We start from the raw sequence: 24,634 nt of genomic DNA on the forward strand, positions 1-24,634 counted from the left end.
CTGCTGTTACTCTAGAATCTCCAGAGCCTTGGTAGACTAGGGCCTCTCTTATACGAGAAACCCTGAACTCCTCCTCCAGATTGCTGAAAGGAAGCTGAAGCTTATTACTCCTGCCATATAGTGCTACACTCGTTAGACTGCGAGGCAGGCCAAGCCATCTTCGGATATGACAGCTGATCTTCCTCTCCAGGGCCTCTACTGTTGACATCGACACTTCATACACCAACAGCGGCCAAAGAATCCGTGGCAAAATGCCATGCTGGTATATCCATGCCTTAAATCTGCCAGGTAAACCCGACTTATCTACTGCCGACAACCAAGCTTCCAGCTTCTTGATCGTTGTCTGTATTGACGCAGTATCTCTGAGGCTACAGTCAAAAACCTTACCTAGGCTAGTGACTGGTTTCTCATTAATTGATGGTATTGTTACGCCATCCACTGAGAAGTGAAACTTGTCCACCACTTTCCCTCTCTTCAGTACCATAAACCTGGATTCTATTGGCTTGAAGCTCATCCTTGCCCAAGAAATGAGCTTAACCAGGCCCTGGAGAATCCACCTGCACCCAGGCACTGAGGTAGTGGTGACTGTCAAGTCATCCATAAAGGCTCTGATCGAGGGCTGCCAGATCCCAGACTTGGACAGGGGGCCTCTGCACTCCGTTCCAGCAGCCTTGACCAACATATTCATCGCAAAGAGCAAAAAGGATCACAGAAATTGTACAGCCAGTAATTATCCCTTTCTCGAGTCGATGCCAGTTTGATGCAATGCTCCCTGAAGTAACTCTCAGACTGAAATTACTGTAATAATCCATAATGAGACCCTTGATCTTAAAGGGTACATGGTGCCAATCTAGAGTCGTCTCAACCAGCTTGTGAGGGATTGACCCATATGCATTGGCAAGATCCAGCCAAAGCACAGCTAAATTTCCATTTCCCTCACGTGCTTTCCTTATCAATTGTGTGACGACTCCAGTATGTCCCAGGCACCCTGCCACTCCAGGAATGGCGCCCTTTTGTACCGATGTGTCAATATAACCATTCTTCAGTAGGAAGTCTGTCATCCTTCTAGCTAAAATGCTAAAGAAGATTTTGCCCTCCACACTGAGAAGTGAGATGGATCGAAAGTGCTCCAGTTTTGTTGAATTCTCCTCCTTAGGGATCCAGATGCCCTCCGCCTCCCTCCACTGTTCTGCGATGATCTCTCTTCGCCAAATCACTCTGAGAGTGAGTTAGAATATTGTGAGAAAACATTTGATACATGACATAGGTTATGCAACACGAGTTAACTGAGATCGGTTTCATGAAAGTTTTTGAATTTTTTGATGTTTGTTCAGCAGCACATTTGAGCCCTTACTTCTTTGATCTGGTTATGGATGTGTAGAGTCGTGGGATAAAAGACTAATCCCCCTGATGAATGCTTTTTGCTGAAGACACATTATGCTGCACCAGAAAAGAAGAAGTATAAAGGAAGTTGAAAGAATGGAGAAGGGTTTTGGAAGATAGAGGATTGAAGATAAATAGGAAGAAGACAGAATATATGAGGTTTAATGATGATCAGGATACAGAAGTTAGCCTGTAGGGAGAGCTATTGAAAACAGAGGATACATTTAAATATCTGGGATCAGTGGTAGCCCAAGATGGAAATTTAGATGCTGTGATAACCCATAGAGTGCAGTGTAGATAGAACAATTGAATGAAGGTATCAGGAGTGTTCTGTGATCGAAGAATTAAGGTGAAGGCTAAAAGTAAGGTTTTTAAGACATTGAAAAGATCAGCAATGATGTATAGAGCTGAGATATGGACAGTAAAGGGAGTGCAGGAGAAAAAGTTAGATGTAGAAGAAATTGGACTGTTGAGATGGATTTGTGGAGTTACAAAAAAGGACAGAATAAGAAATGAGACAATATTAGGTACAACAAAAGAGGGTGAGAAATCTAAGAAATAAAAGGAAAGTATGTTTAAGTGGTAAGGACATGTGACGAGTAGACAAAATAAACATATGGGCAAAGCAGTGATGGGAATGGAAGAGCAGAGCAAGAAAAAGTAATGGAAGCCAAAACTGAGGTGGATGAATAAAGGAAAAGAATATCTGAAGGAAAAGGATCTGATGGGGAGGAGATGCAGGACCAAGTTGTATGGAGAAGGTTGATCAAGCACATCTAACCCACATAAAAGTGGGGAAAGATGAAGAAGAAGAAAAAGAAGAAGAAGAAGTTCAACATTGGTTGTCATAGAAGCTTTTTGTGTCAGTTCCTCACAAACAAATTAGATTAAAATATTTTCTCTGCCATCACTAGAAACAACACAGAGTAAGTAACAGATAAAAAAAAATCTTACCATGTAAGGAATTCACTCGAGCTCCATATGTGCAAAGCATAAAATTATTAAACATAAAATGATATATATCGAGCACATCTCTCTCATTTAAAAATTGTCCAAAATGTTTCCAGGGCAAAATCCAACCTGAGAACGTTGCAATCAAGTTCTAGCCTCATTGGGTAATATGTTTAGGGCGTTATTAAATTAACATCATTCTGGACCAAAATCTTTAAATACCTTCAGCCTTGGTGTCATAATCCCTCCTAACCCATTAACAGCTGTGTCTGATGGACTCCCAGATGGGCTTAAAGTTGAGAAGGACAAACAAACTGTAATTGCCTTTACTTCATTATTAACATGTAGACTTATCTTGTTCAAATGGAAGAATCATAACTATCCTCTTGTAATTCAGTGGATAACTGATGTTATATACTATTTGAAATTGGAAAAAATCTAATTCTCACTTAGAGGATCTGTACAAAACTTTTTCAAAACTTGGCAGGATCTAATCAATAACATTTTAGAATAAGCTTTTAAATTGAGAAAGTGGATTCACTTCCCTTTTTTTACTCTATTTATTTTTATGTATTTACTTATTTTTCCTACTATTAAAGCTTTACTCTGTTGACCTAGCTCTCTTTATCATGGGTGAGGGTTGATTTGTTTCCAACCTAGTTTTGTAAAACTTGACATGCTTGTATGGAATGTTATTTGATTTTAACAAATTCAATAAAATGTAAAAAAAAAAAACTGTTTTGGTGTAATATTCCTTTAATCACTACAGAACCTAGTAGTTGTAATGATTAATTAGATACATCGACATCCCCATCATGCTAGGGTCATAGTCCTAACAGAGACATGTAATTCCAGAAAAAAATCCGAAATCAAATATTACAAAATAAGCAGTCTTCTTACTTGACAATGAGAGATAAAAAGATTGAAACAAAACTAAGCCATTGAATGAACCGCAAGTGTCATTTTTGAATGTATCTATTTAGCCAAGACAACTTATAACATTTCACATTTTGCATCGCTATGCCCCACTCCTTGTAATAAACAGCAGGAATCACAGCACAATTAATAAAGTTGTTGAACACCTCAGGATTATTACAAAAAAAAAAACTGCATCAGGATGTTTTAGAGCAGAGGTGAGAAATGAGAATTGAAGTTATTACCTTGGTGATTATGGAAAAACATAACCTCCAATTTGTAAAATGAAAAAAGATAAAATAAAAAGAAACAATAATTAGTAAAGCAGAACTGATTACCCTTTGCTTGTACACAAAGAGCTGCAGATTAACGTGGCCTTTCACCTGGCCATTTTACATTCATACTGCTACAATGAAAAGTTAACACTTTCTATTCATATCTTCTACGTGTACCTCTTGGATTAGCCAAGTTTATTAAATGCTTATTAGAACAATGGAACAATTTTGATGGCCGTTCAGCCAAATAAAGATCATCAGTCCTAGTCACGTAATTTCTGTCAAATATCATCAGTTTGAGTTTTGAAGTCCTACTGTCTGCCACACTTTTTGCCATGTGTCCATAGTTTGACTGTGTGCTCCTTGTGAGGTGTATTATTTAAAGAAGTTTAAACATAACCTCTACTGATGTGTACTCCACACATGAGGTTGTATATCCTAACATCTTAATCGCATCTGTACACTGTCAGGATGTCTGTTAGAGCTCAGATCTCCCCCAAATAACTTGCACCATCATGTTTCAAATCATTTTTACTTCCCACATGTAATATTTTTTACATTTACTTATATTAAAATTTCATTTGCCACAAATTTGCCCAAGTCTGAATTTTGTCCAGGTATTTCTGCAATGATCCATCTGACTCTAGAGTATCTGGCAATCCTAATAATTTGATAACATCTGCAAACTTAACCTACAAAGTACTTGAAATTTATATTCTTGTCAAGATGATTTATGTATATTAAAAAGAGCTTTGGCTCTAAAACTTGTTCCTGAGACACCACTTTGAACAATAAAAAAGTACCTCACATCATAATCCTTTACTTCCTGTGTTAAGTCAGTCTTGAACCCATATAAACATCTTGAACAACCACTTTTTGTTTGATTCATTACTCATTGAAAGGTTTGCTGAATATGTATGTGAAAGCAAGGCACCCCAAAACCCTTTTAAACCACCCTGGTCCTTGTACAATCCACTATCTTATTATTTTTCTTAAAGCAATAATATTTGTAAGATACTGTATATTTGGAAACTAATAACAACTTCTCATGCTAGACATATAGGGTGGTCCAGATCTAATTATGTAATTTTCATTACGCTATAACTTATTAAGTTTGTTACATAGAAAATCACCCAAAAAATCCCGAACAATCGAGAACTGTGCGAACAGATGACATGAAAAGTCATCTTTGCACCAAACTGGAATCGTCCCTGCATAAATCAAAGTCATCCAGACGATCTGGATCCACACAATTAGATCTCGACCACCCTGTACTGACTTCTTTCTCTTTGGAGTAATGAGCTGAAAGGGATGGCCCATTTATATTAGTAAAACTAAATGATGGCACTAAGTAATGCACCACTTTAAACTATTATTTGAGCTATTAAGAACTGAGGACACAGCACATCATCTTACCAAGGGCAACATGTAAAAAGACCAAAACTGTCTTGCAGCAAATACAACAAAATAAACTTTTAGAAGAACAGACTCCAAAAACACAAAGGCTCATCCTTAAAAAACATTGTCTCAGATAATCCACCATCATCAAGCCACTGATTCCACCAGAGAATTTGCTGGATTCAACCATGAATGCAGAGGTTTCTGCTGCAAACAATACAGATAATGACTGTGTTTCTCCCAAAACATGGACTGACAATCAGTTAATGTTAATAATAGTAATACATTTTATTTATATAGAGCCTTTCCCATGCTTAAGATGGGAAGATTTTGATTGATGCTGGCAGTACACTGCTATAGGGCGACTTAATAGACTAGAAGATGCTGTTAAGTCCTTAAGATCATTATGGTCCAGTGTCCACACTTTTGAAACCTAAACTAAATGAATGTAATGATATTCATTAATGTAATAATTATTTTTAGATGTATAAGTACATAACGTCTCATTTGTGTCTGTCCATAAGTGTGAGAGTGAGACCATGGATGACTCTGACAGTTGCACTGATGCAGGATTTGCCTGTTAAACCTTCATTAAAGTCTCAGAAGTCTTGCAGGGCTCAAGCTTTCTACACTAGAAGCACCATGCAGAGGCTTTACTTCTGTTTGTTTTGGACACTGGAAGTATGGATCTATAAAATTTATTTTAGTATATAGAGAGAGAGATAAAATACACTTTTCAACAGCACTGAGAACATCCATCCATCCATCCATTACCCAACCTGCTATATCCTAACTACAGGGTCACGGGGGTCTGCTGGAGCCAATCCCAGCCAACACAGGGCGCAAGGCAGGAAACAAACCCCGGGTAGGGCACCAGCCCACCGCAGATGTCATCAGTCCCTGGTGTTATATGAACAAGACTCAACCTGGTGGCACCAGATCTTCCTCTACGTTCCTCTCAGCATTTTTCCATACAAACAACTGTAAACCTACTTTTGCCCACCTGTATATTGTGGATTTTTGTGGGTGCAATCAGGACCGTTCCCACATAACGACCTAAAAAGAACAAACTAACAACAAAAAAAGGAATAATTAGCAACAAGGAAATGCTATAGGTATGTAATCAATAGGTTAAACTACAATATGCCCAGCTGAACAAAGTAGGTAACTGACTGTCCCACTGGCTCCTGTCCCACATCAATCCATCCATCCATTATCCAACCCGCTATATCCTAACTACAGGGTCACAGGAGCCAATCCCAGCGCATAAGGGAGGAAACAAACCCCGGGCAGGGCGCTATCCCACAGCAGGGTACACACACAGCACAATATAGAATCACCAATGCACATAACCTGCATGTCTTTGGACTGTGGGAGGAAACCCACGCAGACACAGGGAGAACATGCAAACTCCACATAGGGATGACCCGGGAAGCGAACCCGGGTCTCCTAACCACAAGGCAGCAGCGCTACCACTGCGCCACCGTGACACCCACAGTGGGAGCATTTCATTCTAATTTCAAAATGCTAGAATAGCCTTTAGACTATTTACTTTGTAGGTAATAAATAATCTATTCATTACAAACACACAGTGGTCCACCTTAATAAATAGACAATTATCTGTGTGTCTGTCCAGTTGCTATATCTCTGTCATTCCCAGAGATTGTGTATCACAAACCTTTGTAGAAACAAAATGTAATGAATTTGTCATTTCAACAGATGGCACATCACAAACATTAACACTGCTTTTACGAATCCATTGCTAAATAGCATAACAGAGATAAATGCTTTGCATTTGTCATTCCAACATATGCAGAAATGCATTTTATTACTACAAATATTTGTAATGCGCCATTTTTAGAATGACAAATGCAATGCATTTTATTACTTACATGCATTACAAAATATACTTTGATAAGTGCTGCACTACAAACGTTAACAATGAGTTAAACGTTGATTACTTAGATTTCAAACCGTCTTAGTAATGTAGCATGGCTAGTTGCTCAATTAAATTTTCAGATGTTTTTCAGATGAGCCTTTGCATTTTCCTAGAGACTTAAAATGAACTGTATATTTATTTAGTAATTTGTTAACATTATGATAATGTGTGTGATTTGTGTAGTTTTTATGTTCTAGTTGTTTAATTAATTCCAGGTTGTGCTCTGTTTTAGCAAAGTTCAAGGAATGCTTGGGCTTTCTATATTTTTTGCTGGGCTTTAGTGTATTTTAGTTGGGCTGTATTGTACGTAGAGAAGTACTGTAAACTAGTTGGAAATCACAGCAAACTAAAAAAATAATGAAGAAACTCAAGAAAATATGTATTTTGAAAGACTGACTAAAATAGACAATTAGTGTTCAGGAAAATAAGGAAAAGAATTGGAAGAATGACAAACTGTGGGAAGAAGGGAAAGGTGAAGAGAAAAATGAATCATAAACCTGATTATAGGCTAGAAATATGTAGATTCAATGAGAGTTGTTTATAAAAATTAATGACCAAGAAAGTGTTTTTTACCGTAAATTTCAAAGTATCCTAGCAATACAAAAGGCATTATATATGACACTTATCTGCCTCTTGGTGCACGGATAAAATACTGCTAAGTAAAATAAAGTAGTGTGTGCTTCCATGCAGAATCAGGGCAGTTCATGATCTTGAGTTTATTTAAATTCCTAATAGTATTTTCAATGTTCCCCATGACCAGGACACAGAGGGATTCCTCTACATTTTATGTGGGTGCCTAAAGGTTACTGCATAGGATTGCATCTAGTAAATTTGTGGAAGGTGAGCAGTGATTGACAGTATGGTATTGTGGGGTGGTGAACCATTCAACTCATGTGGTATTCAAGGACTCATTTGTTAAATTTACCTTTTTGTTGTGCTTTATGTTCTTCCTGTTGTGTTTAACTCTGTATAATAAAACCCTTCTTGTTTTTTTTTTACTTTTTGATTCCTTGGATCATTTGGTTTGGGGCCAGCTTTTGAGTGCCCCTACATTTTACTATGGACATTGCAGAAAGTGGATGAACACAGACAACAGAGGAATACTCACTTTAAGTTTTCAGACATCTGTGAGGAACTATATACTCTGGAAAAGGAAATTGAGCAATTTCTGTAATGCCAAAAGATACTGTTAGAAAAGAAAGTTCTCAGACTGTGCGCAAAATTTCTTCTACTTTAGTTTTTTTCTGACTGATTCTAAGGTGTCAACACTTAATGGTTGCCTTAAGCGGAGTCTTATTTGTTTTATGATGCAGATCAGTAGCAGCACCAGAAGCACAGTCCACACCAGAATCCATAGTCTGGCCAATTTGATCCACTCAGCTCTCCCAACTTGTCTGCTCACTGTCAAAATGTTAACTTTATCATCAGCTCTGTTCTTCTGAGCCTAAACTTTCCAAACTTTGAGAACAACATGTTTGCGTCCTGCTTCCCTGGCACTTATATTGTGTACAGCATATCAAAAGGAGGGCCTTGTAAGTTTTTAAGAAACAGAAGATTAGGGAATTAGGACTGTAGCAGACTGGCATGAATGACATCCATTATCACCAACCAAAAGTGCTGAAGCAGGACTTCGGATCACTCATTCAGACTATCAAGCAGAGGACCCTTGTCTCAAATGTATGGAATATGATCTTAAAAATTCACACTCACTATTTTTTTTTACCTAAAATTTATCAAGAAGTAAACTAGTTTTACATTTTTTAATATAACGTATGAGGAATGATCAGTCAACACAATTTCTTCAATTATAGAGAGATCATTGTTTAATTGTTCAGATTAAATGTAATTAATTGCTAAATGAGTCCAGAACCCACACAAAAACCTTCTACTGAGTCTTCACATTTAACTAATGATATTTTGTAAATGACTGATATCAATAAGTTTTAGGTTGTTAAAATTGTCATCTTTGTTTCTCACTTCTGCTTCGTTAATTTAGTGAGTTAAGTTTTGAAGTTATCAAAGAAGTTGTTTTCAATTTTTTGTATCCAAAGTTTCATTTTCTTTTTTTGAGCCTTCTGTTTTATTATTGCTGCCAGTAATTGTTTTATTTGTTTCCTGAAGTGGTAAGTTATTTTTTTTTAAAAGGTAAAGTCTGCAGGGAACATAACTTCATGCTAAAGTCTGTATCTTTTAAGAACTGCACAAGGTTAGAGTTTTTGTTTGATAGAAATGTAATTATTTCTGCCCTTAGATTTGCCCTTGACTTCACAAAAAGCAGTAAACATCCACATGTAATAATAAAATTATTATTGGTAATAACATTTTTTAAGTTTAGTTAATCCCCATAATAAGATACAATGGATATGGTGATAAATAGAACACAACATGCACCAAACAACAGGGACATTTAGTAACTATTATGACAGACAGTGGAACCTCTGATTTTGGGTTTGGCTGAGCTGAGGTCAGTGCAGCAAAAGATACAATCAGTGCTGCATCAAATTCAAGCTCTGTTGATCACCACTAAAGGGTCCAACACCGGGCATTAAAACATCGGAAAGAGGGTTGGTGATGAGTACTAATGTCTTTTCTCTTCTTTCAGACCCACAGAAGAATAACCAAAGCCTTGCCACTTCCATTCCCTTATAGATGACCTCACTTCCATCCCATGTCGATGACTTCATCCCACTTCCTGTGGCCTTAATATAAAACCAACTAATGTACAATTTTCATGTGTCTTTTGTTATTTTACAGATAAAACAGACTAGTATCAGTCTGAATTGCCTGCTTCATACAATGTACAGGGCAAATCCCCAAATCTTTGTTCTGTTGTTCTGTCAGGCTTAAAATTATTCACTAAATATATATATATATATGTGTATATATATATATATATATATATATATATATACACTGTATATAATTTAAATGTTACAAATAAGTACCCATTTGGCTACCTGTTTTCTTTGTTGGGTCCCTGAAGTAGTCTCTTATGTGAAGCATAGGCAAAGTTTGCCATTTAGGGTTAGGGGTACAGGACTAACTAAAAGATAATTGCATTTTTTTTGCATCTCAATTGTACTGCTACATATTTACTGTGCATGACATTCAATTGCAGATCAGGTAATGTGTCACATTCAGGAATCCGTGACAACCGCTCATTCGATACAAAGTCAAACCACCGGTACCCATGGATTCTCTGAAGAGACACAGTACTGAAGGAGTCCAGTCTTCATCTCAGATGTCAAATATGGCAAATTGTTCATAATATAAATTCACAATATGTACCATTAACTATATTTTAATGACAGAAAACATTGCTTTTTTTGTCTATGTATTGTAATTGTGGAAAAATAAGTCTCTATTATAAAAAAAATCCCAGAAAGAAACACTAGGGCGACAAGACATGAAGATCATGGAAGACACTTAAAAGAAATGCGAGACTAAAGAGATTGGCCACGGACCTTAAACGTGAGACTTTGTGCCAAGAGATTAACCCAGGACCGTCTCATGATGACGAAGAACATGAGATCCTTGCAAAACACGCCCTACTTACAACCAATATCAAATAAGAGCATGGGCAACAACACACTCACTCGTGTTTTGGCTTTGAGCACACACAGATCCAGGGCTCTCAGGGCATATAAAGCATAAAAGGACAATATGTTATAAATGAATCATAAACAACTAAGCAAAGAAGAAAGCAGTGCGGAGAAAAGAGACTCCAAAGCGTTGGAGAGACAAGAAAGAAAAAGAATAATGTATGTGCAAATTCAGAAAATAAGGAAAGTAATTATCACCCCGGAACAAGTGGAATTGAAAAAAAAGCACGTCCAGTCCAGACGTTGGCGCTATACACATGTAGAGCAGGTTAGAGATTATGAAAGCAGTGGAATTCGAAAGGCTCAAAAAAAAAAAAACGTTGGCGCGATACACATCTGGAGAAAGTTAAAGAATATGAAAGTAGGAAAATCAGAAAGTATAAAAAAAGAAAGTAAAGATCGCAGTATCGCAAACAAACAGAAATTATTACTCGAAAAAGGGAAAATAATCACAACGGACCAGGTGTCATTGAAACAAAAGCAGGATAAAGCGAGGTCAGAAATAAAAGACAGAGTAGAAAACAAAGTAAAACATCATAAAGAGGTTAAAAAACAAGTAAACATCGCATTAGCGCAAAGAAAGAGAAATTATTACTCAGAGAAATAATGAAAAGGCAAATAGAGATCGAATATATGGACACAGATATGTCAGAAGTATGTAAATATTGTAAGGCTTTGAAGTTTAATTCAAGAGAATTTCAAAAACAGAGTTTACCTCACATGCATTTATTGGTTATTTTGCAAAAAAAATTATTAACTGCTGATGATGTAGATCGTTTTGCCTCTGCTGAAATTTCAAACAGAGAAGCCTATCCTAAATTATGGTACAAAGTCATTAAAAAGATTCAGCACATTGGGACTCGAAAGATTCCAAATATTGTTTTTACAGAAGTTCTAAAATAAAAGTGAAACTAATGAAATAGCAACAATTCAAAGAAAAAAAAAATCTTAAAAGTGTGTATCTGGAAAAACAAAAATGGGGGTTAGCGAGAGAGGCGAGCAAGGGGCGAAGCCCCCAGTACTTCATTATCACAGGATAACGTTCAGGTGTGTCTAAAGACTTAGTTAACTGATTTGGAAGTAGGAAAGTTTTCTGTTTCTATTTGCTTTATCAAAGAGCCTGGTATCACATTTTTGCTTTTGTAAACATTTCGTCACAGTGGTATGTATGATGTGTGACAGAGGTTTGCTCAGACCGCCAGGCCATTGTATGTTCAGGCAGGCATAAGCTGAGGACATGTGAGCACTAACATGTCAAATGCTCGTGCTGCCTACTTAGGATCTGTTTTGACAAAAGGAGAAGTTATCAGGCATGTAAAAGTGAAAAACACTATATACAAAAAACACATGTTTAAATCTCTCTCATGCTAAATCTGAAACAGTACCCTACTTAGTAATTGAAATTATACAGAATATTTCTCTGTTTGCCTTAAGGATAGGGACAGTTCAATTGAGAGTTGTCATGGGAAGGCCTGATTATGGTATTTATTGATGCATTCATCGTGTAAACCTGCTTATCCATGGCAGGGGGCAGCTGGAGCCTATCCCAGCAAGCATCGGGTGCACATAGGAACATCCCCTGGACAGGGCCATCACAGAATAAACACACACATTAAGGCCAATTTAGTACCAGCAATTCACCTAACCTCCATGCCTTCACTGCATCTCACTGCTAATAATACTGTATTATTTTGCATGTGACTAATAAAATTGTGATAACTGAATTGAATTGAAATTTGAAATTTTTTGGGAATTGTCTTTAGACTGTGAAAGGAAACCATACCAAGCCCATGTGGACTCACGTACAAACTCCATGCAGGGAGCACCTGGAACATCATCCCTACACCCCTTACTATGACGTCCCACTGCATCACTATGTGGGATATGCGTTGATTATTAACATTTTTACATTAACTGTGTTTTAAAACAATTGAGGAAGAATGTGCTTTATTTATTTTGATAACAGACTGCATCCACCTTGGCCATCCCTTAAATTCCACCCATTATACAAAGTTTACTCTATTTTACCATGGCCTGGCCTCAGGAGATTGATTTAGTTTTGGTGGTTTTGCCTAACATTGCTCTTGAAATGCCTAATCGTTTCCTGTTTGATCATTGGGACTTAATGTCATCTCTAACTTTTAAATTAAATCAAAACAAAATAAAGTAATTCTACCCATCCTCTGCATTTTGTCTCCTTCCTGGGCTGTGTCCCAAAGGACAATTTTTGGTCTTCATCCGAAGAGAAAACAGAACAAGCTTTGAGACATCTTATACTTTAATCCATGTCTGATTGATTTTTCTTGTGTTCCACATTTCACCCAAGGAAGTAAAGCAAACTGAACATACTGTAGACAGATTGACAGAATAAGGATGAGCACAAGTGGCCAGAAGTTTCCAGAGCTAAGGGCACTGGCTAGTGGGCACAAGGCAAGAGAAAAGCTCCCAGAAAAGACAGTACATGCTGCTAGGGGCTGGGATGGTTTATGGTTGCCTTAGTCAGAGGCATCTAGATAAGGAGGAGAAAGTAGTAGCCTTAGTAGGTACATGCAATGTTTTCCTTTGGCAATAGGGCACAGGTGACCCTGCAGCTATGTGACTCTCTTCTAAGAAGAGACTTATGGCAGAGAGGGGGCACAAAAACCATCACCTCACTTCTGCAAGACAGATGGTTCCAGATGGGAATATATAGATATGTGCTATGCCTAAAAAATAACAGATCAGGCTCCAGGCAAGATGCTTTAGAGACATGGCCCTTTTAGAGAGATCATTTTAGGTTAGTGTTTTCATGGTGTAAATGCCTTTGACTCTGAAAGCCATTTTGGGCCTAAGCCAGGATAGATCCTAGGAGAGAGTGGTAAAGCTCTCCTGCACTCAAAGCAAAATTTAGTCTGGAAGCTCAACCAGTGAGACCAAAGCTGAGGAAAAAAAGAGTAAAAGGAAGAGCGAAAGACACAAAGATATGGACAGGATACTGTGCTTGTGTGTGATGCTGTCATAGACAATGGACAATCCACTCTATTGGTGAGATGGGTTCTGGATCAAAAATGTGCATTCTAGGTGGGGCAACAGAGCAGAAAGTTAATTGTTTAACTTCTGTTTTTTCTACATTGTGTTCTTCAAGTGATAATTCCTCTTTTTGTAATGTTAGTATTAAAGTAGCAACTTTTCCTTATGGTTTAGCCTCTAGTGTTGCTCTCTGTATGTGCAGAGCTGTCACAATTTTTATACATATCCATATTGTCTCAGCTGCCTTATTATATGTATAACCATCAATGCCTACATTTCAACATCATCACTTTGACAGCTCATGTCACTGTGCTTTGCAGTTGTCAATGTTACTCTTTTCAAGAAGACAGTGAGTCTCCTTTACTTGCTAACATCACACATGTATTCTAAAAATGTTTGTTATCAGTTGCTCGGAGACTTACAACTAAACTAAACAAAATCACTAGGCAACATTTCTGCTTTTGCAAGAAAGGTAGTTGTTGCTTGGCATGAAAAGCATGAGTCATTCTTAAATTTGCTCTAAACACAATTATACATGTTTTAACATAGGTTTCCAAAAATAAATCACTTCTAAAAATGAATAAATAATACAAGGAATCAAATGTTTTTACTATACGTTCATACATTACAATAGTCTTGTTTGCCTCACGATGCCAATTGTTTTGAGTGTGCTTTGCCCAAGTCACATTTAGCTTTTGGCACACTATGGGCTCAGTCATTTAACATTTCTAACTCAAAAGACACGTGTTATAAGACAAAGGATTAAAATGAATTATGTCAAAAGAGTGAATACATATTGTACTGTCAAGACACACACAAATACAGATAATTTGCATTGTATTGTTATGTTGAACAGATTCATTAAACAAGCAAGTGTTATGATGGAGTTTTCTTTCTAATTTGCTTTTGCTCTCATTCAAGTTTAAAATTCACAATTCAGCCTAATTAGGGGTGATTTCAAATAATCTATGTAAAATTCTGGGTAAAAAAACCAAACTATTAACGGTTTTGGAAATCATTTTTATACCATTTGCAGCACAATTTTATTTCTTATATGGGCAACACCATTTTGCAAGCATGGTGGCCAAAGCACATGGCCATGTGATTTGCAGGGAAAGATGTAAATAACTCTGTGACTTAAAAGGTCACCACTTATGAAAACACATAAAGTGTACCCCAAAACTGTATATTGGAATGAAATATTTGATTAAAACTATTAAATTTAAATTAAGCAAACATTTTCCCAAAATCAAATCTTTGTTCTCTGAAGTTATTGTGTATTATCAAATCCTGAGGGCTGCATCAGACAGCAATAAGTAATTGACACCATTTCTTGTCTAGCTTGTGGATCACAAAATGAAGATTTCCAGGAATATTTTGCAAAGCATTAAGGTTAGACAGAATGGTGTTATTATTTAATGTGTGCTTTGGTTGCTATATGAGGCTATCTGTGAAAGGTGCACCCCTTCATAATTTCTAGTTGTAAGTTGGCATTTTATGACCTGCACCATAGAAAAGTAGATAAAACCTCCTGTACAGTTTATACTTTACTCTTGAGTGAGTTATACAATATTTGAGTCTTTACGTTTGACAAATATTTCTCTACAGAAAGTACTGTAATGTAGAAACAGTCTAAAGGAAAAATGTAAATGAATGTCTTTTTGCATCAGGATAACTATCTGTTAAACACTGCTGGATGTCACAGAAATGCTGAGTATCTTATTGTGTTATGATTAACTGTTCAACAAATAGCAAAAAAGATCCAGAAATCAGGCCAGAATTTTCTCTGATTTGTCCAGCCCAGGCAGTCTAACCCCAAACTCCATAGGTAGACATTGGCCCAAAATGCTAAAGAGGCTTTTCACGTTTAAAAATATTCTAAATGTCTCAAAATATAAAAAAATGCCCTTTATAGGAGAGGAAACTGTCAAACCTCTGGCTTAAGACATAAGTCCAGCAATGAATATTTATAATGGAATGAATTTATAATTAACAAAAGAAGAACCAAAATGGCAAAAGCAAAGGAAATGACAAAAATGACACAAAAAGGTTTGCCTAAAAAGGCAAGTCACAGCAAACACGTCTTAAACCGTTATCCAATAATTGAAATCCAAAGACATTGAAAACATCCAGAAACCAAAAATAGTCACAGCTAATGCACTCTTCAACAATCAGTTAACAACTGGAGGACCTGTTCCCTAGCCTGAATTATAAAGGCTGAGGGCAGCAGTGATGTCAGGGTGGCCTTGCCTTCTGAGGTTCCACTCGCAAAGTACAAGGAAAGTATTCAAACTTAAATGCACAAGTACAAGAATACAAAAACATAAATTAACATATTTAAGAAATAACTTAAAAATAATAAAAAAGTGATGAATTACTATTTAGGAACAACAGCATGGCATCAAGCTTTGGGCCTTTAAAGATCTTGGGAAAAGCAATGGAATTCTGAACTCCATTACATAAATTTCTAGATCTAGTCAGTCTATGACATGCTCCCCAGCCCATCTAACCTCTACAGGTGGGGCAAAGCTGAAACACTGGCATGTTCTAGAACAGGGACACTAGTGCATATTCTTAGCAGTTGCCCAAAAGCCATGGGAGACGGGGCGCTACTGGTGGTGCCATGATCAAGTGCTGAAGATTTTAGAAGATATCATCACCTCAGCCATTATCCAGCACAAGCACCACTGTCCAGTACATTTGATGATTTTCTTTATTAAGATAGGGAGAAGACCCAGGTACAACCAAACCCAAAACTTACAGTTAAAGGTCAACCTGGGGAGTCCATAACTGTGACCATGCTTATGCCAGACATGATGCTTTCATCAGGGTCATCAAAACAAGTGGTCATGCTGGACCTCACAGTCCCCTGGGAAGACAGGATGAGATCTACAGAAACAAGCTAGGTATGCAGACTCAGGCAAGGGTGACAGCCATGATATTTGCCCATAGAGGTGAGCTGTAGATGGTTTGCTGGACAGTCCCTTTGCATCAAGGGAGTACAAAGAAAGCAGGCCATCAGAAAAAGCACAGAGTCAGCAGTGAGGACCTCAAGATGGCTGTGGCAGAGTACAAGTGAGTCATGGACCAATGCTACTAAGACAAAGGTGGAAGTGGACCTCTATTGGGTAACCCATGTGAGGGTATATGATGTTGAAACACCCAAGACACCCAATAACAATCAGCTATATCACTGATGATGTGTATCATTGTATCAGAAGATGTATGTAAGAAGGAGAGTATGCTTGATATACACAGAGCTATAAACCAAACAGTTCACGGGAACAAAATGTGTAAACGTACAGATTCACTGGAAACAACATTGAGTTTACTATTTATATAAAATAGCATTTTAAATTATTATATGTTGCCTGACAACAGCGAACAACAAATTCACACAATATATATTTTTTAATACTTTCCTCTCCTGCTGGATTAAGATATAACTCACATTTTTTTTAATTTAAGGAATTTAAAAACACCCATACATAATAATAATAAAGTTTTCTAAAAAAAATGGCAAAAAGAAATTGAGAAAAACTGACCTCATCATGACCTAATCTATTACCTTTTGATATACTCAGTTCAATTTACTGTTATTATACCTTTGGGCAAGTAACGCATTTGTTGCTAAGTCTCACTGGTGCAGAAACACACAGCAGCAATACAGTAAATAGCAGAATGAAATAAAAGACACAAATTACTGAACAGAGCAATAGAAAAATATTCCATTTTAAAAATAAATACATATATAGAGGATGGGGGCAAAACTGGATGCCATCATGAGAAAATGGCTCCATCTACTCCAGGAGGTGCTCTCTTGGAACACTTTTAGCCATAGGCTTAATCCACCATGTTGTGCTAAGAAACACATCTGGGAGTCTTTTCCATAGACATATATACTGTAGATAGACGCCGCATTCACTGTGTTGCCCAGTTGACACGATACATCAGCGCATCTGCCATATTGCGAGTGGCAAAAGTGCCATTTAAACTAATACAGGTAGATGTGGAAACTGGGTTTTCTGATGAAAATACAATAACGTTTAAAACAGTATCGTTTACATACAACAGATTTTGGCGAACAGTTTAAATGCAATTATTTATATCCATTTATACACTAATAATGGCAATTATTAAATAATAATAATAATAATAATTATTATTTTTATTTTTATTATGATTAAATAATTCCTCCAATATAAGTAACATTTCTCAGACTGCCTTCTTCCACCTCTGAAACATTTCTAGACTTTGTCCTGTTCTTACGCAACACAGTACTGAAGTATTAGTTAATGCCCTAGTCACCTCACGTATAGATTATTGTAATGCTATTCTATCTGGCATCTCACAAAAACGTATCCATCGCTTACAACTTATTCAAAATTCTGCTGCAAGGATAATAACCTGTTCTAAATCCACTGAACATGTTACACTTATTCTCTCTCAACTTCACTGGCTCCCTGTTCACTACTGAATACAATACAAAATACCGCTCTTAACATTTAAAGCTCTTCACAGTCTTGCTCCCCCCTACCTCACTGATCTCCTCCAGACTTACACTCCCTCTCGCTCACTCAGATCCTGTAATTAGAGAATATTCAGTCTGGCAGTATGGTGCAGCCTTAGATTGTGGAAGACAGACACAACTAAAGACATGAGCATAAAATGATGCTTGTCAATTTCAAATCATCATCTGAACCAATCTCAGCCCAAACAAACTGATTGATCAAAGATACACGGACAGCTTGCCCTAATGTTGACTGTCGTATAACACGCTCAGCTACTTTGACCACCTTGATTGTACCCTCAGAAGGAATCATTAAACCTCCTTTGTTTTTTAATGTGAGCAAGTGGTAGCTTTGATCATATGATGCCGGTACAGCATCTGTTACCAAACTAGCATGGCACACATCACAGGATAGCTTTCTCAAAATCCCGTCTAAGGGCTACCTCCCACTGCTTCCTGAGATGGATTTCTTTGGGAAACCTTCAGAGTTTGAGAAATGTTAACAGCTAACAACAATCTACATAGTTAGTGACTAAATACGTTTAGCCAAAACGTTGTTTTGAGGCTCACTTGAGCACATACATGCATAGCTTTGCTAGCTTAGCATGGCGTAGCCAAAGTTAAGGTTATAAAATGGGATTTTCTAATGGCCAAATATAACCAAAACAATTGTTCAGCCTTACCTATGAAATGTAATCCACTGGGATCTGGTTTGGAGCGTGCAGTGGTTTGCACAATCCCAAGTAGCACATGCATGAAGCATCTTTATCCATTACTTCACTCCACAGCAGTGCCACTCGCAATATGGCGGCGACGTTGACGAACAATACTGCTGGTCATGTGGCGTCTAGTAATTCTATGTCTATGGTCTTTTCTACCCACTGCTAGCAGGCAATTGAATCCTAAATCCTGACATACTCTTTAAGTTCACTGCACAATAAACATTTATTTATTTATTTATGTATCAATTGATTTATTGGCTGTATTATTTGTTCTGTGAGTCTGTATCATTTTTTATGTTTCTGCAGCTGTATGCAATGTAGTTTTCCCTTGGAATTAATGAATTTTAACTAATCTAATAACTAAATATCAGATATACGAAGTTGCACAATGCATCTTAAAGACAAAGAAAAATAAAACAGCAAGAATTGAACTGGTGGTGTACACTGATTGGAAGTATGGTTGCTTAAATAATGAAGTTTTGGTCAGAGGTCAAGTAAAAGATTGGATGGAAGTTAACAATTTAATGGCCAAGGTGCTGAAGTTTCATAATATTGTAAGTAATATTGTAAATATTGTACTATGTAGCAATTTTCCACATCATATGTCAGTTCTTCACATGGCCAGTGTGTTACAAAAGCTGCTTGAAGCAAGACACGTTTTTGCCAAACACCCACCCCAAGTACTTACTAAGCATGAGACAATACACTAAATATATCTATAATACATGTTGTAAAACGAAATAATAGTGTAGTGTAGGATAGGTCGGTACAGGAGCTGCAAAGATCATGATTACCTAATTTTCTTGCTTCATTATTGAAAGCATTTCTATCATATCACTCCTTAATTTCCAATTGCCTAATACCAGATATGGATTGTCAAATGCATTATAGCTGAAGCACAATCTCTTTTAAACTGCACCCCACATAACCATCCAGAATGTGACCATTCCACCAGCCATCCAAAGACCGAATTATAGGTAACTCAGGGTTCAGAGAATGCCCACAGAGTTAAATGTCTGTCTAAATTCTTTTTAGCTGAAAACCTCCAGAACAGGATGCAGGCCTGTATGTCCTGTCTCTGTCCAACCCTTTACCTCGCCTGGTTGGCAAGTTATAAAAGATCCAGTTTGCCTATTCATATCATTCTGTAGTAAAGATGAGTCACAGAAAGAATTACTGCAGATCACTGACACTTTCTCCATTCTACACCTTTAATAATAAGTTCACCACCAGTAAACAGTGACTCCCCAGATGTGTTTCCAAGTCTTCTTTACACAGCATACAATGACATCTACCTTAAGATCTTATTAGCCTTTTAAATCACTTATGCCTATACGTAGACAAAAGATCAGTAAATTACCAGGTTTTTCCTCATAAGACCTATCTTTAAATTTCAAAACACTTTTACTTCAGAAATACACAATATTACACGTGTTTACATTATCGCATATCTGTTCAAATACAAATTTTGTCCAAAACTATTCTGTAATAGTGCTTATTCTTGGTAATCTAGCTGCTTTAAAAGGCAAACTTAAACATCTAATAGGTTACCTTAAATATATATATCATTATTAAAAACAGTAGACATCCCAAGTTGATATTTGTAGGATTCTGCTATTAATATCATTTAATATGGAACAAGTTTCTTGTGCCATAATCCATCATGTTCTGACCTTATATGTTAATATGCTGTATGTGAAGCTATCTGTTGTAAACAGCGATCTGTCATAATTCCATTTACCAGAAAAAAAGAAAAACACATAAGAAAAAATGAAATGAAAAGTTCTCATTGGGGTTAGAACTTGCTCCCTTTACAATAAAGCATTTTTGCTCTCCTCTCTCCATTCAGACTTATAAGAATGCCATAGCATAAAATTAGAGGTCACAAATGAGGTCTTTTAAGGGTGTTCTTTGAAACTCCACTGAAAAGATTCACACTGTGAATAATGCCATTTTTATGATTAATTGTTCTATAATGTATTGTGCCTAGTTCTTTTGAAAGACTTGAAATGCATAATTTCTAAAACTAAAATTACATTTTAATGCACTTGATTCTTCATTATATGGACTATACAACAAATCATACTTTTAACAGGCACTTCTTTGCCAATGATTTGATGGCTGCTGTTTAAAAGAATAACAATAAAGTTTCCGCATCCTGGACCAAAAATGAAGCACAGTTGTTGATATTGTGCTGACTTGATAATGGTGATGGTGGTAATCAAGTATTCACTGATTGTTCAAACTACCATTGTGTTTTGTCACATTGACAATTGCAGTTTTTTCCAGTGGTGTCTTTTCTCTTAACTATAAAATTCATCCATCCATTATCCAACCCTCTACATCCTAACTACAGGGTCACGGGGGTCTGCTGAAGCCAGTCCCAGCCAACACAGAGCACAAGGCAGGAAACAAACCCCAGGCAGGGGGCCAGCCCACCGCAGGGCACACACACACACACACACAAGGGACAATTTAGAATCGCCAATGCACCTAACCTGCATGTCTTTGGACTCTGGGAGGAAACCCACACAGACACAGGGAGAACATGCAAACCACGCAGAGAGAACCCAGGAGGCGAACCTCGATCTCCTAACTGTGAGGCGGCAGCACTACCTACTACTCCACCTTGCCGCCCCTATGAAATTCAATAATATATTATTTCAAGAAACAACATTGAAAACCTGTCGTATACAGCCTCAATTATTTTTAATACTCTGAACAAAGAGCTGAGTAGAAAATACTCAAAAAGTCATAACAGTTTTTAATGAAGGACAAACATTACTTTGAGCATGGTTAGTTTTAGGTTGGAGGCAGACTGAGGTATGTGACAGTTACCATCTGTGACAGGAAGAGTTCTGCAAGCAGAATTATTATTTCATAACTAGAACAGTACAGGAAATGTTTGTGCTACAGAAACATCTTTTATCAGGGTGACTCTAAAGAAGATGGCAAGCACACTCAGCTGAGGGCGTATACTCATGTGTTTTACTTTCATTTAGACTGCAGGCTTATTTAGTGAGTTGCATTAGCAGTAGCACTTTCATTAACAGTAGCAGTTCTACCAATAGAAGGACTCCATTTCCCAGCAGCCCTCATTGGATGTCTGAAACAGGCACAGGGCATACTAGGGACAAGAAGAGCCAGTGGGAAATTTGAAAAGTGGCCAGTGAAGCAGCAGGTGAAGTATGTGTTTCTGAGTATCCCGTGTGTCCCATGTAACATAAACCAAAGTGAAATCATTTATACCCTGGATTGTTTCTCGCAAGGATCAATGGACTGTTTCATGACTGTCTCTCATGTGAATAGTTGTAGATTAGTCTTCAGAGGGAGTGCTCCCACAAGTCTCACCCCTTGTCGTGATAAGGACATTGTCGTGAGTGTTTATTTTTGTGGTTGATTATTGTGTGTTATATTTGTATCGCCGAAAGGGAAGGGGAAGGTTATCTGATTTTTGTTGTTTATATTTGATTTTACACTTAATATATTTCACTCATTTGTTCGATTGGTGTCTCTGTCTGTGAGTGTATGTGGATCTGTCCAAAGCTGGGTGCATTCCTGGAATCCCCACTAAAAAAATCCTATAAATATTTTGTAATAATGTTCATTTCGGAATATTTGATTAACAATTACTACATAGTATCAAAGTTAATGTGCCTCTAGTGCCTGCATCATGTCTACATTACATTCTAAGAATTTAACTCATATTCAGATCTACACATGAACGTGGTCAGTTAATTCAATTCAAGAATCAGAATCCATACTTCCTGGGATATATAAAAAATATGAATTGGACTGGATTCAACTTGTTATTAGTAAAGACATATACAAACAATGTTCTCCCCAGTATAGAAGGCCACAGTCTAGAGAGTTTGAGAAGAGTTTGTTACCATCAGATATATAGCGAAAACAGAAGGTGAAAAATTGTTCTGCAGCATTATAGTTAGAGGCATTCAGTGGGTTGCAGCCCTATACTATAACTTTTAATTAGTTAAGTGATGTCTCATGGATCCAACTTTTTGGGTTTAAAGCTCACACCCAGTCACTGCCCGAATATTCTTAGTCCGTCCCTGTGCCTTAACCCACTCTAACCCAGCCCCTATCCTTAAAGACATTCTAGTTAGTTGAACTGATGATTCCAAATCTGTACTGTGGGTGTTTGTGTGAGTGGACACTATGATGGACTGGCACCCTTTTCTAGTGCCTTTTTCTGCTTGTTACTTAGTGCTGCCGGGATAGGCACTGATCACTTCCAACTCTAAACTGGTTTGGGGTTTACGAATGTTATATTATTTTATATAATGTCCTCCTGAAATGCAACATTGAAAACACAGGTTCAGAAAACTAAAGCAACATTGTATCAGTTTGTCAAGCTAGTCTAAGACAATGGTAATGACTTGTAAAATTAAATAGTTGGATATAAAAATATCTCTCAGGGGTGGGGATCGATCTGTTCTTAACTTAATTTTTCTCTTTGTAAAAACTTGATTGCTTTGTATGGATTGTAATAAAATTCATAAAAAATAAATAAAAAAAATAAAAATATGATAAACACTTCAACTAACTTTTCACTATAAGTAGTTACTTAACTCATGCTTAATGTGGGAACAAGGAGAATGATAAAGAATATTTTAGTAAGGTAGTCTCATAATTCATTACTAATCCATGGCCTGAAAATAAGTATAGTTCTTTCATATTTGCTATTAAGTTTTTTTTTTATTCTTGTATCAAGAGATAAAACATTTTATGCAGCTCCCAACTATCATCAAAAATCATCATCAAACTATTTTTGGCTCTAATAACCTCACATCTGCTGTAGACGTTCCTCCCAGGTCTTGCTCCAGAAAAGCTTTATTTCTTTATACTTTTTCCTTTTTCTCCCAAAACAAATTCCTGTCTTTCAACACTGCAGAGAACACAAAACTAACTTGAACTTCCAATGAGTCATGAGTAACTTTTGTGTCCCGTCTCTGACAAAAGATTAGATGAAATCAAGCATTGCTAATGTGGAGATTCAACTCTTGACTTTACAGTTTGTTGCATAGGCTGTACAGCAGATTCTGTCTTCTCCAGCACACTGATGTAGAGTGCGTCTATAAATCATTCTCACTCAATCTGGAATATTCCAGATGGGAAATAAAACCTGTAACTGAAGTCCATAATATTGAAAATATAGTTAACTTCTAACAGTACTGATAATTAAATATGAAAAAAGACATCATCCTGCAGAGGATGACGGCAGCTCTTGCAGAAATATACTATGATAAACTATTGATTGCTCAGTCTTGTGTAACAAGAGAACATCTAAATTATCTCCCCTACTAGTAATAAATGTTTCATTTCTAACATAAGGGAGGGATGACTAATAAATTGGAAAAACATAACCTACAAAACAACAAAATGCCTTCTTCTCTTTGAGTTTGTTTTAAGAGTGAATAAGGTGAATTTCCTGCTTTTCACTCTCCTGACATACCATGAGCACTCACTCTTTCAGCCTCTAGCCTCTTCTTGTCACACTGAGCCATTTTTCAACTTTCCCAAAAGAGCCTAGCTGCAGAGGAGCAAATTAAATAGCATACATCCAATGACGTGTAGCAGCCTTTGTCTTATTCGTCAGAGGTGTTACCCAATACACCCAGTATTTGTGTCTTACACAACACACCCATTTCAAGGCATTTTTCATGCTTCTTTCTCACAAAACATCCTTACACTATGGATAAGATTAAGATTGTGGGATGGTTATATTACTCATTGGTAAGAACAGCTGTTGAATGGATGTGTCTTATGGTTGGTGTGTCTTGTAGTACCTCTGTTTCTTGGGTAGCAACCTTGTCGTCAAATACTGCACACTGCAGCCAGACCTTGATCTGACTTTCTACTGTGTAAATCATATGACTTTAATACACATTTCGATTGGCTGTTCAGCAGAG

At 37.0% G+C, this 24,634-nt stretch overlaps 1 protein-coding gene across 1 annotated transcript in view; it reads right to left on the bottom strand.

Annotated features, from left to right (window-relative positions):
- LOC120514312 overlaps positions 1 to 24,634 on the bottom strand; it is a 29,789-nt gene that overhangs the window by 804 nt on the left and 4,351 nt on the right. Inside the window, exons 2-3 of the mRNA XM_039734638.1 lie at positions 740 to 1,218; positions 38 to 390 (exon numbers count right to left, since the gene is read on the bottom strand). Of these exons, the coding sequence (XP_039590572.1) occupies positions 38 to 390; positions 740 to 1,218 (832 nt within the window). The remainder of the gene's footprint in view (positions 1 to 37; positions 391 to 739; positions 1,219 to 24,634) is intronic.

The sequence above is a fragment of the Polypterus senegalus genome, chromosome 14 (assembly GCF_016835505.1).
Source record: "Polypterus senegalus isolate Bchr_013 chromosome 14, ASM1683550v1, whole genome shotgun sequence".
Taxonomy (NCBI): domain Eukaryota; kingdom Metazoa; phylum Chordata; class Cladistia; order Polypteriformes; family Polypteridae; genus Polypterus; species Polypterus senegalus.